Here is a 15,984-nt window from a genome sequence, read left to right on the forward strand (position 1 = left end):
TATCAGGTGGCCAAAGTATTAGAGCTTCAGCATCAGTCCTTCCAATGAATATTCAGGACTGATTTCCTTTAGGATTGACTGGCTGGATCTCCTTGCAGTCTAAGGGACTCTCAAGAGTCTTCAACACAACAGTTCAAAAGCATCAATTCTTTGGCGCTCAGCTTTCTTCATAGTCCAACTCTCACATCCATACATGACCACAGGAAAAACCATAGCTTTGACTAGATGGACCTTTGTTGGCAAAGTAATCTCTCTGCTTTTTAATATGTTGTCTAGATTGGTCATAGCTTTTCTTCCAAGGAGCAAGCATCTTTTAATTTCATGGCTGTAGTTACCATCTGCAATGATTTTGGAGCCCCCCAAAATGAAGTCACTCACTGTTTCCACTGTTTCCCCATCTATTTGCCATGAAGTGATTGAACTGGATGCCATGATCTTAGTTTTTTGAATGTTTAAAGCCAACTTTTTCACTTCCCTCTTTTGCTTTCATCAAGAGGCTCTTTAGTTCTTCGCTTTCTGCCACAAGGGTGGTGTCATCTGCGTATCTGAGGTTATTGATATTTCTCCTGGCAATCTTGATTCCAGCTTGTGCTTCATTCAGCCTGGCATTTTGCATGATGTATTCTGCATGTAAGTTAAATAAGCAGGGTGACAATACACAGCCCTGACGTACTCCTTTCCGCATTTGGAACCAGTCTATTCCATATCCGGTTCTAACTGTTGCTTCTTGACCTGCATACAGATTTCTCAGGAGGCAGGTCAGGTGGTCTGATACTCCCACCTCTTTAAGAATTTTTCCACAGTTTGTGGAACTACACCAAATGGGACTACACCAAACTAAAAAGCTATTTTTACATAGCAAAGGAAAATATTAACAAAACAAAAAGGCACCTTACTGAATGGGAGAAGATACAGTTGTCCTCAGGGGATTGATTCCAGGAGTCCTTGAGGATATCAAAATCCATAGATCCTCAAGCCCTTATATATTTTTATTTTTTAAGTGAAGTAGAGTTGTTTTACAATGTTGTGCTAGTTTCTGGTACACATCAAAATGATTCGGCTTAACATATAGTTTTTTTTCATATTCTTTTCCATTATGACTTACTACAGGATATCGAATATAGCTCCCTGTGCTCTACAGTAGGGACTTGTTGGTTATCTATTTCATATATAGTACTTTGTATCTGATAATCCCAAACTCCTAATTTATCTTTCTCCTACCCCTATCCCTCCTTGGTAACTGTAACATTGTTTTCTATGTCTGTGAGTCTGTTTCTATTTGAAAAAAGTTCATTTGTATCATATTTTAGTTCCCACATATAAGTGATCTCACATGATATTTGTCTTTGCCTGACTTACTTCATTACTTAGTATGACTGTGATAATCTCTAGGTCTAGCCATATTGCTGCAAATGGTATGATTTCGTTCTTTTTTATGGTTGACTGATATTCTAATATATACATATACTACATCTTCTTCATCCATTCATCTATCAATGGACATTTAGGATGCTTCCATGTCTTGGCTATTATAAATAGTGCTGCTATGAACATTCTGGCACATGTATTTTTTTGAATGAGTTTTTATCTTTTCTGGATATATGCCCAAGAGTGGGACTTCTGGAGCATATGACAACTCGATTTTAAGGAACCTCCATACTGTTCCCCACAGTGGCTGCACCAATTACATTCCTAGCAACAACGTAGCAGGATTTCCTTTTCTCAACACATTCCTTAGCATTTATTATTTGTAGACTTAAAAAAAAATTATTCATAGATTTTTTTGATGATTGTCTTTCTGACTGATGTGTGGTGATACCTCACTGAAGATTTGATTTGCATTTCTCTAATAACTAGCAATTTGAGCAACTTCCCATGTGCCTAGAAGCCATCTGTGTATCTTCTTTGGAGAAATGTCTAGATTCAAGCTCCTTACATGAAATGGCATACTCAGTTCAGTTCGTTCAGTCGCTCAGTCGTGTCCGACTCTGCGACCCCATGAATTACAGCACGCCAGGCCTCCCTGTCTATCACCAACTCCCGGAGTTCACCCAGACTCACATCCATTGAGTCAATGATGCCATCCAGCCATCTCATCCTCTGTCGTCCCCTTCTCCTCCTGCCCCCAATCCCTCCCAGCCAGTCTTTTCCAATGAGTCAACTCTTCGCATGAGGTGGCCAAAGTACTGGAGTTTCAGCTTTAGCATCATTCCTTCCAAAGAAATCCCAGGGCTGATCTCCTTTAGGATGAACTGGTTGGATCTCCTTGCAGTCCAAGGGACTCTCAAGAGTCTTCTCCAACACCACAGTTCAAAAGCATCAATTCTTCGGCACTCAGCTTTCTTCACAGTCCAACTCTCACATCCATACATGACTACTGGAAAAACCATAGCCTTGACTAGACAGACCTTTGTTGACAAAGTAATGTGTCTGCTTTTTAATATGCTATCTAGGTTGGTCATAACTTTCCTTTCAAGGAGTAAGCATCTGGTTGGTGCAAAAGTAATGATATTTTTGCATTGCTGAAATTTGCCATTTGATATTGGAATATATTCTAAATAAATGTACTTATGTTATACATCATTTTAATGCACATTCTTGCTTTTTTTTTGCTAACAACATTACTTGTTTATTTTTTATCTATTTTAGACGATGTGAATGGTTGACAAAAAGCAATTTAAAACAATTTTCTTATCTGAGTTCAAAATAGGTAGTAAGGCAGTGGAGACAACTTGCAACATCAACAATGCATTTGGCCTGCTGCTGCTGCTAAGTCACGGCAGTCGTGTCCGACTCTGTGCGACCCCATAGACGGCAGCCCACCAGGCTCCCCCATCCCTGGGATTCTCCAGGCAAGAACACTGGAGTGGGTCGCCATTTGTGAAAAGTGAAAGTTAAGTCGCTCAGTCGTGTCCGACTCTTAGCGACCCCAAGGACGGCAGCCCACCAGGCTCCTCCGTCGGTGGGATTTTCCAGGCAACAGCACTGGAGTGGGGTGCCATCGCCTTCTCCAGCATTTGGCCTAGGAACTACTAATGAATGTACAGTGCAGTGGGCTTCAGGAAGTTTTGCAAAGGAGACGAGAGCCTTAAAGACAAGAAGAGTAGTGGCCAGCCATCGGAAGTTGACGACAATTGAGAGCCATCATCAAAGCCAATCCTCTTACAACTATACAAGAAGAACTCAACGTCAACCATTCTGTGGTCATTTGGTATTTGAAGCAAATTGGAAAGGTGAAAAAGCTCAGTAAATGAATGTCTCATGAGCTGACCAGAAATTTAAAAAAAAACTCATTATGAAGTGTCATCTTCTCTTATTCTATGCAACAACAAACCATTTCTCAATTGGATTGTGACATGTGACGAAAAGTGGATTGTATACAACAACCAGCAGTGACAAGCTCAGTGGCTACACTAAGAAGTACTTCCCAATGCCAAACTTGCACCAAAAAAAGGTCATGGGTCATGGTTTTGGTGGTCTGCTGCCTGTCTGATCCTCTACAGCTTCACGGATCTCACTGAAACCATTACATCTCTGAGAAGTATGCTCAGCAAATTGATGAGATGCACTGAAAACTGCAGCTGGCATTGGTCAACAGAAAGGGTTTCTATCTTCTATCAAAAAAAGATAGGTCAACAGAAATTCTCCTCCACAACAACACCCAACTGCATGCTGCACAACCAATGCTTCAAATGCTCAGCAAACTGGGCTATGAAGTTTTGCTGCATCCACCATATTCACCATTTTCAACCGACTACTTCTTCAAGCATCTCAACAACTTTTTACAGGGAAAATGCTTCCATAACCAGGAGGAGGCAGAAAATGTTTTTCAAGTTTGTCAAATCTCGAAGCATGGATTTTTATACTATAGGAATAAACAAACTGATTTTTTGTTGGCAAAAATGTGTTGATTGCAGTGGTTTCTATTTTCATTAATAAAAATGTGTCTGAGCCTAGATATAATGATTTAAAATTCACAGTCCAAAACCATAATTACATTTGCATCAACCTAATTCACACAATGAATATAATCAGCCCTTATATCCTTGGTTGGTTGAATCTGAGGATGTGAAACCCGCTGATATAGAAGGTCAACTGTATTTGCAAATGATATATCCAGTAAGAGGTTAATATCCAAAATATACAAAAAACCTCTTACAACTGAACATCAAAAAAACAAACAATCCAATTAAAAAATGGATGAAGGACCTAAAAAGACATTTTCCCAAAGAATACATACAGGTGGCCATGAAAAGATGAACAGACACATGAAAAGACAGTAATTATCAGGGAAATGCAAATCAAAAATCATAGTGAGATACCACCTCACACCTGTCAGAATGGCTATCAAAAAGACAACAAATAACAAGTGCTGGTCAGAATGTGGAGAAAAGGGGACCCTTGGGCACTGTTGGTAGGACTGTTAATTCGTGCAGCCACTATGGAAAACAGTATGGAAGTTCCTAAAAAAAATAAAAAATAGAATTACCACAGGATTCAGCAGTTTTACTTTTTGGGTATTTACCTGATAAAAACAAAAACATTCAAAAATAAACATGCACACCACTGTTCACTGCAACATTATTTATTAATGTAATAGGTAAGATACGGAAGCAACCTAAGTGTCCACTGATGGATAAAAACAATGAGGTATACACATACAAGGTAATATTGGGGGCTTCCCTGATGGCTCAGACAGTAAAAATCTGCCTGCATGAGACTCAGGTTCAATGCCTGGGTTAGGAAGATCCCCTGGAGAAGGGAATGGCTACCATACAAGGTCATATTAATCAGCCATTAATATAATGAAATCTTGGATTTCCCTGGTGGTCCAGTGGCTAAGAATCCATCTGCCAATGCAAGGGACATGGGTTCAATCCCTGGTCTGTGAAGATTCCACATGCCATGGGTAACTAAGCCCATGAGCCACAACTGCTGAGCCCATGTGCCACAAATGAAGCTTGCGTGTCTTAGAGCCCATGTTCTGCAACAAGAGAAGTCACAGCAGATAGAAGCCCATGCACCACAGCTAAGGAGTAGCCCCTGCTTGCCACAACTAGAGAAAGCCTGCTCGCAGCAACAAAGACCCAGCACAGACAATAAATAAAGAATTTTTTTAAAAGTCCACATCAAATTAAAAAAACCTTTAAAAGAAAATATGAAATCTTGCCACTTGTGACAACATAAATGGATTTAGAAAGTATTATGCTAAGTCAAATAAGCCAGACAAAGAAAACTAAATACTGCATGATCTCAATTATACGTGGAATCTAAAAACATACTAGTATATACAGAGAATAAACAACGGTTGCCAGATGGGCAAAATAGGTGGAAGTGGTTAAGAAGTACAAACCTCCAGTTATGAAATAAGCAACCCAATGGAGATGTAATACACAGCATAAAGAATATGGTCCATATAACATTGTAATAACTGTATGAGGTCAGATGGTTCCTAAACTTATTAGGGTGATCATTCCACAATGCATGCAAATGTCAAAGCTCTACATAATATACCTGAAACTAACACAATACAGTAAGCCGCCTACAAACAAAACCTTCAAGTTGCGACCTTCCAAAGACGTGATTGTGTGTTCATGTGTCCACTCCCAGAAGCTAGTTCACCTGTCTGGCGTACTCTATCCTGTGAGTACACCCTCTACAAGTGGTTGCACTTCTGTGCACCTTACTGTACAGTACTGTATAGAGTACAGTATCTTTATTTCAAGCCCAGGATGTTCAGAAGCAAGTATAAATGCAGGGGTGATGCAGGCGGTACTGCTACCAGTCCCTGTATGCCATCTGTTGTACTGTGCTACTCTACTTTTCAAGGTACTGTTCTATAAGATTAAAACTATTTTCTTTTGTGTGTCTGTTTATATATTGTTTTATAGTATTTGTACAGTATTTGTTTTAAAGTATTATAAACCTGTTAATAGAGTACTATACAATCGATTGTGTTAATTGGGTGCCCAGATTAACTTTGTTGGACTTACAATAAATTGGACTTGCGAATGTGCTCTTAGAACGGAACTCGTTTGTATGTAGGGGACTCACTGTATTGTTATGTCAACTACATTTCAACTGGGAATTCCTCAGTGCTTTCACTGAGTTGTGGCCTGGGTTCAATCCCCTGTTGGGAAACTAAGATCCTACAAGCCGCACAGCACAGCCAAACAAATTTTAAAAACCCCGTAATACGTCAATTAAAAAAAGAAAGGAAAAAAAAAACCAGGCTGAATGGCCTGGAGACCAGAGAAAGAAAGTGGCAGGATTTGTTGTTAACTGAGAGAAGGGACAGCTTTATAACTAGCATACCTATTGAAGGCCCTGGGCTGCCAGGCCTGGGCAGTCACAGCCTCCACCCTTCATACACCCAACGAAGCCTGACACTTCATTTGCTCTCAGCCTCATCGCTGTCTCGGAGAAACCCTGGTATCAACTAGTCACCGACAACTGGGGTACTTCTAGGGATTGACATGAAACCTGGAACAGTTCTCAAGGCTTGCCTCCTCCACCTCATTCAGGCCTCTGTTCAAACGTCACTCACACAAATACAGACTCCCTGATTACCTCTGCCAAAAACAGCTCCCTGTCAACTCCCTGGTCCACATGTTTAATGGTTCTTCAATCCCTGCCTAATGTTTTACGACATAGTCATTGTTTGTCTCCCTCACAAAAACACAAGCTTATGTGGGCAGGGACTGTTTTATTAGTCACTGCTGATCCCTGGCACCTAGAACAGGGCTTGGTACCCAGTGTGAGCTGATTAAGTATCTGCTGAATGAACGGAAGAAACAAACTTCACAGAAATGATGACTCAATGTCGTGGCATCCACCCTGGTGGTCTTGAGCCTACCTGTGAGACCAGTTTTATTAATAACTTGCTGTGTGGCTTTGGGCAAATCACTTCACCTCTCAGGGCCCATACTGCCTCACTCCTTAAACAAGGAAGTGGCTCAAGCAAGGACAAAAGCCCCTTCCAACTCTACAGTCTGCAAAACACAGATCTAATTATCCTCCCCAAGGCAACTTGTTACTAGCCACAGGTGAATTCAGATTTACCTCGGATCAAGACATTTTTTACATGATCGTTGATTCTACTCAAGAAGTCTCTCCTCTAAGCTGAATAAGGCTGAGTAAATGGCAAATGGAAACACCGTCTGTCAGGAGCACAGTGTTGCTCTGAAAGGAACAACTCCACAGCCCCAGAGGGCAGAGGGACGGCCACTTTCCCACATTCTTCGGGGTACCAAGACCCCACAAGGCATCGTGGGAAGATGGGGCCTGCCCTCTGAAGGGGATGGACCCGTGGATAGTGGGAGGAAGAGACGTCACAGGTGGTTGTGGAGAAAGCAGGAGTCCTGAGCCCTGGAATCCAGACCCCGCAATCCTCAGCTCTGCTTTTTTCAAGACGTCAAACCGTCTCTCGAGTCTGCCTCCCGCCTATGACTCCCCTCATCACTGATGGGGTCACAGTCTCTTTCGTCTGGAAGTCCTTCTCAGACTTCCATCTCCTGGGAAAGACCTTGCTAGATTTCCTCGGAAGCCAAATTTCAGATTCTCAAAGGATGCCTGGACTGTTGTTACCTGGGGTTACCTGGACCCTCCCCTATCCCGAGTCCTAAGCCTCTGGCTGTCACCAGAGATACCAAGTAAGGTACGTGGCGAGGCCCTCGGATCCTCTGAGAGGCTAACAGCTTTGGGGGTCTCGCTGCTCGTGCGGAACTCACGCCCCAGGTTCCAGAGGAGCGGCCCGGCGGCGGCCCCCGTCCACCAGGGTCGCGGCCCGTCAGCTCAAGCCCGGAAAGGAACCCGCGCCTCCTCCCTCGCGGCCCAGCCCACGCTCACCGCCTTCTCCAGGTGGCTGCGCGCCTGCTCGCTGTTCTTGGTGTGGTGGTAGAGCACCGAGCCGAGCTGCAGATGTGTTCGGGCCTCAATGCGCTGAGGCGGCTTGAAGGGGAACACGGCCTGCAAGCAGTGCACGCACAGGCGGATCTTGGGCGGGCTGGAAGTGCGGAAGTGCTCGGCAAAGCCCAAGAGCGCCAGGTACCACGACTCAGCCGCCTCGGCCTGCGCTGCTTGGGCCGCCGCAGCCTGAGCCGCCGCCGCAGCCTGAGCCGCCATTTTAGCCTCCACAACAACAAGCCGCCGCCACAGAGAGGCGGAAACAGGCGCGTGGGGCGGGGCCGGAGCGCCTCGCCTTTCTCGCGAGAGCTGCTGTACAAAGCATCCTGGAATATGTAGTTTGTGTTTGAAGTGGCTGCGGCCCCGGAAAGGTCTGAGAAAAGACGACATTCTCTGGTCCGCCGTAACTGAGACCAGAGATTGCCGATTGGCTGAGGTTTGCGTTCCTCGGGGGAAGACCCCCAGCTGTCCAAGCAATGGTAGGTCTTGGCTTGCCGAGGCGGACTACATCTCCCATCAGGCCACGCGCACTATAACAGGCCCCCCCCCCAACTCCGGTGGCGCCGGAGCATTGTGGGATTGGATGAGTCTCAAGATGGACAACCGGGATGTTGCAGGTAACAGCCCCCGCCTACCCTCGAGCGTCCGCCTGGGTCCTCCGGCTACGCGTCTTTGCTTCGCCATCCCGTCGGGCCTACCTCAACCCGTTGGCCCTTAGCCTCAGCCTCCGGGCGTCTGGAAGAGGCGGCTTTTGCACCACCCCAGTTTCTTGGGACCCCCCCCCGAGACCCAGTTATCCTCCCCGCCCCCACCGCTGGTTTGGTGAGGACGCCAGGCTTTCCTCAAAGGCCGCCACGGTTATCTGCCCTGCGCCTGCTTTCCGAGCTGACCGCCTTAAGGGCTGCTCCAAGCTCCGCTCCCCGAGCCAGCGGCAACCTTCGGGTCTTCTGCGCCCCTCTTTTCTACTAAGCTCCTTCCTCGCCTCTATCCCACTTTCTTGGAAAGCTGCTTTTCCGAACTGCACTCTGACTCCCTGTACATATTTTCCTGGGTCTTTAGAGCCCCCCTTTTACCATAAACCTTGCCCCTCCCTCTCTCCCAGTTCTAGCGCCCCCAGACTGGGATGCATTCAACAAACATACTTTATGTGCTAGGCACAGTGTTAGTTGCTGAGGATGCAGTGGTATCCAAAATGGGGTCGTGTCGTACTGAAGGTTACTTTTACCGAGGCATCATACAATGCACAAGGAGGAAATACTTACAAGAGAGTTATAGTGACTTGAGAGAGTGGAAATGCAGGCTGCTGAGATTGAGTGGCCAAGGAAGGCCTTTTTGAGCAGAAGACATTTGAGATGAGAGGGTGCCAACTATTGAAAGGCAGAGCCTTCCATGGAGAGAGGAACAGCAAGTGTAAAGGCCTTGAGGATTTGTTATTTTGAGGAATATCAGGGATGAACTGGAAGTGGGAAGGGGGTTATCTCTGGCAGGGTCTTCAAAATCAGCTTTCAGAGTTTGGGTTTTATTTTGAGCCCCACGGGGAACCTTCGAGGTGGCTTTTCTATGTCCACAATTACCACCCTTGTCTGAAGACACCATCATCTTTTGCTTACAGCCAGTAAGCCTCCTGGTTGTTTCCTTACTCTGTCCAATCAGTAGCTGGAATGATCTCACAAATAAAAGTACCAATTGGATCTTATCAGCTTAATACTCCCCTGTGGCTTCTTAAAGCCCTTTAAGTAAAACTCAGACTTCCTATCTTCTCCCACCACTCCCTGCGAACTGTCCATTCCCACCCCTGGAACTGTCCATTCTGACCACATTGGACCCTTGCTGGTCCCTTGGGCTTTCACCTCTGCTGCTTGCTCTACTCAGATCAGCCCCCATGTGGCTTTTCAGGAAGCCAGCTCTTTATCTTTCTGTTTTTAGCTTAAATGTCCCCTCTTCTAAGGGCTGTTTTCTGGCTGCCTTAGCTCTGTAGGTGTTCCTCTGTTATTCCTTCTCACCATTTTTTGTTTGTTTCCATCAGAGAGCTCTTACGATTTTGCAGCTACTTTCTTGTTATAAGTCTGTTGTATCCTCAGCCAGAGGTGAATCACACATGAGCAGAGCTCCATCTGTCTTGTTTAGCACCAAGTACAGCACCCAGTGCATAACTCAGTAAATGCTTGCTAAATAAACGAACAGATGTGTGACTGTGAATGAATGTCAGTCTGAATGCCAGTTGCTGCAGGCAGCAGCACCTGGGCCGCACCATGTAGCAGCTGCTGGGCATGTTTGTGGAGCTAAGGTGATTTCTTTCTTTCTTTTTTTTTTTTAATTTATTTTTTATTGAAGTATAGTTGAATGGCAGTGTTGTGTTTATTATTGCTGTACTAGTGATTCAGTTATACATATATATATATACACATTCTTTCCCATGTTCTTTTGCGTTATATCACAGGATATGAATATTCTTGCCTGTGCTATACAGTAGGGCCTTGTTCTTTATGTATTCTGTACGTACGAGTTTGCATCTGCTAACCCCAAACTCCAAATGCAAACACCAGTCTCTTCTCTATGTCCCTGATTCTGTTCCTGTTTTATAGATAGGTGTACTTCTGTCATATTTTAGATTCTAAGTAGAAGTGATACCATATGATATTTGTCTTTCTGACTTCACTGAGTATGATAATCTCTGGTTGTATCCATGTTGCTGCACATGGCATTATCTTACTGTTTTTTATGGCTGAGTAATGTTCCATTGTACACATGTGTGACAACTTTATCTGTTCATTTGTCAGTGGGCATTTAGGTTGTTTCTGTGGCTTGGCTATTGTGAATAGTACTGTTACGAACATAGGAGTTCATGTATCTCTTTGAATTATAGTTTTGTCTCGATACATGCCCGGGAGTGTTACTGCCAGAGCATATTTTTAGTTTTCTGAGAAACCTCCATACTGTTTTCCATAATGGCTGCACTAGCTTTCATTCTCACCAACAGTGTAGGAAGGTTCCCTTTTCTCCACACCCTCTTTGATATTTGTTTTCTGTAGACTTTTTAATGGTGGTCATTCTGAGTGGTGGGAGGCAGTACCTCGCTGTAGTTTTGATTTGCATTTCTCTCATAGTTAGCAGTGTTGAGCATCTTTTCATGTACCTGTTGGTCATCTGTATTTCTTCAGAGCAAAGGTGATTTCTGATGTACTTCTTTTCCTGCCCCAGGAAAGGCTAACCGGTGGTTTGGGGTTGCTCCTCCCAAGTCTGGAAAAATGAATATGAACATCCTTCACCAAGAGGAGCTCATTGCTCAGAAGAAACGGGAAATTGAAGCCAGAATGGAGCAGAAGGCCAAGCAGAATCAGGTGGCCAGCCCTCAGCCCCCGCATCTTGGCGAGTAAGTCTACCCTGAAGCTGTGTTAGGGTCTTAGAAGGTCACCAGCAGAGGGTTTTGCTTGTGAGAGCAGTTCAGATGTTGCTGCATCTGACTCCAACCTGATGATGCGAGGAGGGATACAGGTACACTCTTTTAGGAGGCTCAGTGTGGCAGGAGAGAAACACAGGGTGTATGGGATCCCAGAGGACGGCTGCCACCTCTTTCACTCTGTGGTTATTTACTGCTGACCATTTGTGGGCCAGGGACCACGAGTATAGCCTGAAGCAGAAACCCAGATTCCATCTCTGCCCTTACGGGGCTCATAGCCTACTAGCAGGGAGGAGTCCCGTTTACACGCCTGAGCTGACGGTAGGTAACGCAAGGCATTGTGCTCCCAGATGCAGAAGGGACTCTGCATTCTGAAGGCCCAGGCAGAGCCGGCCCTTTGAGGACGCAGGAAAGGGCTGCAAAGGCCAGGAAGGGAGGTGAGCCCCTGTGTGTCAGGCACCCCGAGCTGCTGCACCAAAGGGGCTGTTTCTGAGTCAGATGAGAGGTAGTTTCGGCAGAGTTTACTCCTGACTGTTCTGAGAAACTCTGTAGGCACCCAAGAGTTTTGAGCAGCAGTGATGTGATCAGGGTGACAAGATCTCCACACTGGAGACGGACGGAAAGACAAGTCCCTTCCTCTGTGGTCTGAAATGTGGAGCATGTTGTTCGGTCACTAAATCATGTTCAACTCTTTTGTGACCTCATGGACTGTGCCCACCAGGCTCCTCTGTCCATGGAATTTCCCAGGCAAGAATACTGGAGTGGGCTGCCATTTCCTTCTCCAGGGGATCTTCCCAACCCAGGAATCGAACCTGTGTCTCCTGCAGGTGGATTCTTTACCACTGAGCCACCAGGGAAGCCCATGAGCATGTTAGTCCTGCACTGAAGCTTTGTTCCAGCGCCCACGTTTGCTAAGAATCCGTGGCTTCTCCCCAGAGGAGAGACTCCCCTAACAATGACTAATCTGCTTTCTGTCTGGGTGGATTTACCTATTTTAGATGTTTCATGCGATATCTGGCCTTTTGTGTCTGGCTTCTTTCACTGGACATAACGTTTTCAAGGTCCATCACTTTGTAGCTGTGTCAGGACTTCACTCTCTCTTTTTTTTGGACTGAATAATATTCCATTGTGTGAATGGACCGTGTATTGTTTATGTGTCATCAAGAGCCATCATTCAACACCTGTGTAATACCCCCTGTTGTTTGTTATGGGTGGTTTTCACGTGGGATTCAGTTGCTGGCATGCTGCTGCCCCGCAGTGGGTTTGTTTGGCTTTTTTTTTAAAGCCATTGTGCAGCTTGCTCAATCTTAGTTACCCAGTCAGGGATTGAACCTGGGCCCTCGGCAGTGAGAGTGCAGGGTCCTGACCACTTGACTGCCAGGGGATTCCCTCCAAAGTATTCTCTTGTCGTTCATTGTCCCTGCCTCTTTCTGTCCCTCCTGGGGGAGGTGTACGCAGCGTGGGGACAGGGCCAGGGTCACTAGAAGGCTCCGCTTGTTTAACGCCAAGGCTGGTTATCAGTGGATCTTTCTTTCACATAAAACAACTTTTGTTGCCTTCACTCTCTTTTAACTTTAAAAATAATGCATACATGTGGTAGAAAAACTGGGAAATAGAGGAAAAAATAAAATCATTGTAACCCTGCAGCTCACAGGCAAGTGCTGGTTGCTTTTTGATGGATTTTTGTAAACTTTTCCAGTCAAATACATGTTGACATAAGTAGGACCATGCTGAAGATACTGTTTTACGTCTTGCCTTTCTGTTTTTCACTTATCGTTGTGTTTGGTGGTTTTATTTATAAAACTTGAGCTTTCCAGGACCACTCCATCTGCCCTATGGATGTCCTATAATTTATTTAACCAGTGCACCTTGTTGACTCATTTTTTTTTCCTCTTTTATTTCATTAGAACAGATATCTAGAAGGCTAGAACTTTATTTTAAAGGAAAAAATTCAGACCTGTGGGCTCCTTGAGCTTTTATCAGTTGAGTGTGTCCGTATGATGGGCGTGGCTCTGAAAGCGCATGTAAGGAGTTTCTGAGGCTGGAGCAAGACAGTATGTTGTAGTAAAATATGAAAGAAGTAGACTACATAACCGTGATCACAGCTTTATTTCCTTCTATTTCTAATTAAGGATAAATCAAAGAAGTATACCAAACTTTGAGTGACGCTTGTGAGGCGAGGAGACTTTTGCGGGGTTTTCTCCTTGCTTTCTATATTTCTGTTTTTTTCCCAGATTCCCATTTGCTCGTAATGAGCCTCCATCACTTTTTGCTCAGCTGCATCCCACTCTTTGTGACCCTGTGGACTGCAGCCTTCAAGGCTTCTGTGTCCCTGGGATTCTCCAGGCAAGAACTCTGGAGTGGGTTGCCATTTCCTTTTCCAGGGCATCTTCTGACTCAAGGATCTGAGCCTGCATCTCCTGTGTCTCCTTTCAATGGCAAGCGGATTCTTTACCACTGAGCCACTGGGGAAGCCCCCTATAACTTTTATGATAAGGGTTTGCTTTTGTGTTTCGTTAAAAATACATTTTCTTTTTCAAAATAAAACATACTTGGGACTTCCCTGGTGATCCAGTGGGTATGACTTCACTTCCCAGTGCATGGAGTGCAGGTTTGATCCCTGATCAGGGAACCAAGATCCCACTTGCCCTGCGGCCAAAGAGCCAAAAGCGTAAAACAGAAGCAATATTTAACAAATTCAGTAAAGACTGTGAAAATGGTCCACGTTAAAAAAAAGTCTTTAAAAAAATAAAACATGCCCTTTGTAAAAATGAAAGAGAAAGTAATAAGAGTGTAAAATTTCTCTCTAATTCTCCCACCAAGAGATTTCTTTGGGTATTTTCTTGGACACATGTGAAACCCACAGAAGTGCTGACTGACCTCAGCCCAAAACTGTGGTCACATACAGGTATAGACACAGGCCCTGCCTTTGGGAACCATACAGTTTGGCTGGTAGGACAGATATGGGAGCCAGCAAAAGCCCAGATGACTCGTTAACAATAGGTATGGCAGGTGCTGTGTGGGAGCAGGGCAGGTGCTTCTGAGCCATCTTGTTGGGGAAGCCTTTGAACCCAAAGGGTCAGCATGCAGATAGAGACAACTTCAGCACAGGTAGCATCCCATTGACTAGTAGAACCAGCTTGTTTGAGCTGACTTCTCTGAAGGCCGCTCCCTGCATTCTGTGGGCCACCGGCATCTTCGGGGGTCCATTTGGGGCCCCCTTAGAGCACAGTGGTGGGGGTAGGACAGTCCGGCGCGTTGTACACCCTGCCTCCTCTCAAGGCTTATCCTCTCTGTCCTCTGCCTCCCGTCTAGAATTGCAAACGCACACAACTCTAACGTTTCCAACAAGTTTGCCAACGACGGCAGCTTCTTGCAGCAGTTTCTGAAGTTGCAGAAGGCACAGACCAGCACAGGTAAGCGTGGTCCCCCCCTGGCCTGTGTCGCCGCCTCCTAGAGTCACCCTGCTGACTCTCCCCACCAAGGGTCCTCGGTGCCTTGAAAGTGGCAGGTCCCACCTCAGCCTCGTTCCTCTCACCCCTTGTTCACTGAGCAGCTTCGTTCTGCTTGTTCTCACAGGAAGTGCCCAGGGGATAATGCAGACCCTGCCATTGAGGTGCTTACCCACAAGACCTAGAGGCAGATAAGCCAGGTTCCTATTTGGGGAGGGGGCGGTGGGGGCCAGAACTCAGCACACCTGAGGGACTGTGGCTTGAGTTAGAGAGGCAGCTGCAGTGTAAGGAACAGGCCCTCCTTCTGTAGGTGGTGAGGGGCCGCTTGGCCCACAGGAGCCGCGTGGGACACGCCAGGTGTCAGAATCTCCACCTGCGGGAGTCCACCCACAACTATGCTTGTGCACTTTCCTAGTCTCATTTTTTTAAAAATTTCTTTTATTTACTTACTCGTTTGTTTATTTTTGGCTGCGCTGGGTCTTCATTGCTGCGCTCGGGCTTTCTCTAGTTACGGCAGGTGGAGGCTCCTCTCCGGTTGCGGGTCACATGCTTCTCATTGCAGGGGTTTCTCCTGTTGCAGAGCACAGGCTATAGGGCCACTCGGGCGTCAGTGGCTGCAGAGCGTGCGTACGGGCTCTAGAGTACAGGCTCAGTGATCGGGGCACACTGGCCCAGCTATTGCCCATGGCGTGTGGCATCTTCCCAGACGAGGGATTGGATCTGCGCCTCCTGCATTGACAGGTGGATTCTGAAGCACTGGACCAGCAGGGGAGCCCCGCTAGTCTCATGTTCACTATAAGGAAGTTACTGGTGAAACAGCTGACTCTGGACTTCTGTCAGGTTTCCCAGCTAACAGCTAGAAAAGTTAACCCAAGGCCAAGTTTGCCCACAGAGAGGGAGGAAGGGCTATAAGAGCCCTTCACTGCAGGGTCTCAGGCCATGAATTGTGGTTGAAAAGTCCCAAATAGGCTAGCTCCTGCCCACTACTGCTAGCTACTGCCTGCGACAGTCAGAGGGGGTGGGTGGACGCTGCATGGGGGATTCGGGTCTTATCCTGAAGAGTTGCTGTATCACTAGTCTGTGGATGGTGGAGAAGGCAATGGCACCCCACTCCAGTACTCTTGCCTGGAAAATCCCATGGACAGAGGAGCCTGATGGGCTGCAGTTCATGGGGTCGCGAAGAGTCAGACACGACTGAGCGACTTCCCTTTCACTTTTATGCTTTAG

At 45.9% G+C, this 15,984-nt stretch overlaps 2 protein-coding genes across 4 annotated transcripts in view; one reads left to right on the forward strand and one right to left on the reverse strand.

Annotated features, from left to right (window-relative positions):
• MAU2 (MAU2 sister chromatid cohesion factor) overlaps window positions 1-8,180 on the reverse strand; it is a 36,247-nt gene extending 28,067 nt beyond the window's left edge. The window contains exon 1 of one of the 2 annotated variants that reach the window (XM_055540427.1): window positions 7,849-8,180. In XM_055540427.1, the coding sequence (XP_055396402.1) occupies window positions 7,849-8,124 (276 nt within the window). In that variant the 5' untranslated portion in view covers window positions 8,125-8,180. The remainder of the gene's footprint in view (window positions 1-7,848) is intronic. The other variant, XM_055540416.1, reaches the window with a different exon arrangement.
• Window positions 8,181-8,370: 190 nt separating this feature from the next.
• SUGP1 (SURP and G-patch domain containing 1) overlaps window positions 8,371-15,984 on the forward strand; it is a 32,689-nt gene continuing 25,075 nt past the window's right edge. For both annotated transcript variants that reach the window (XM_055540443.1, XM_055540447.1), the window contains exons 1-3: window positions 8,371-8,522; window positions 11,107-11,278; window positions 14,621-14,721. In XM_055540443.1, the coding sequence (XP_055396418.1) occupies window positions 8,489-8,522; window positions 11,107-11,278; window positions 14,621-14,721 (307 nt within the window). In that variant the 5' untranslated portion in view covers window positions 8,371-8,488. The remainder of the gene's footprint in view (window positions 8,523-11,106; window positions 11,279-14,620; window positions 14,722-15,984) is intronic.

Source organism: Bubalus kerabau, chromosome 1 (genome assembly GCF_029407905.1).
Source record: "Bubalus kerabau isolate K-KA32 ecotype Philippines breed swamp buffalo chromosome 1, PCC_UOA_SB_1v2, whole genome shotgun sequence".
NCBI lineage: Eukaryota > Metazoa > Chordata > Mammalia > Artiodactyla > Bovidae > Bubalus > Bubalus kerabau.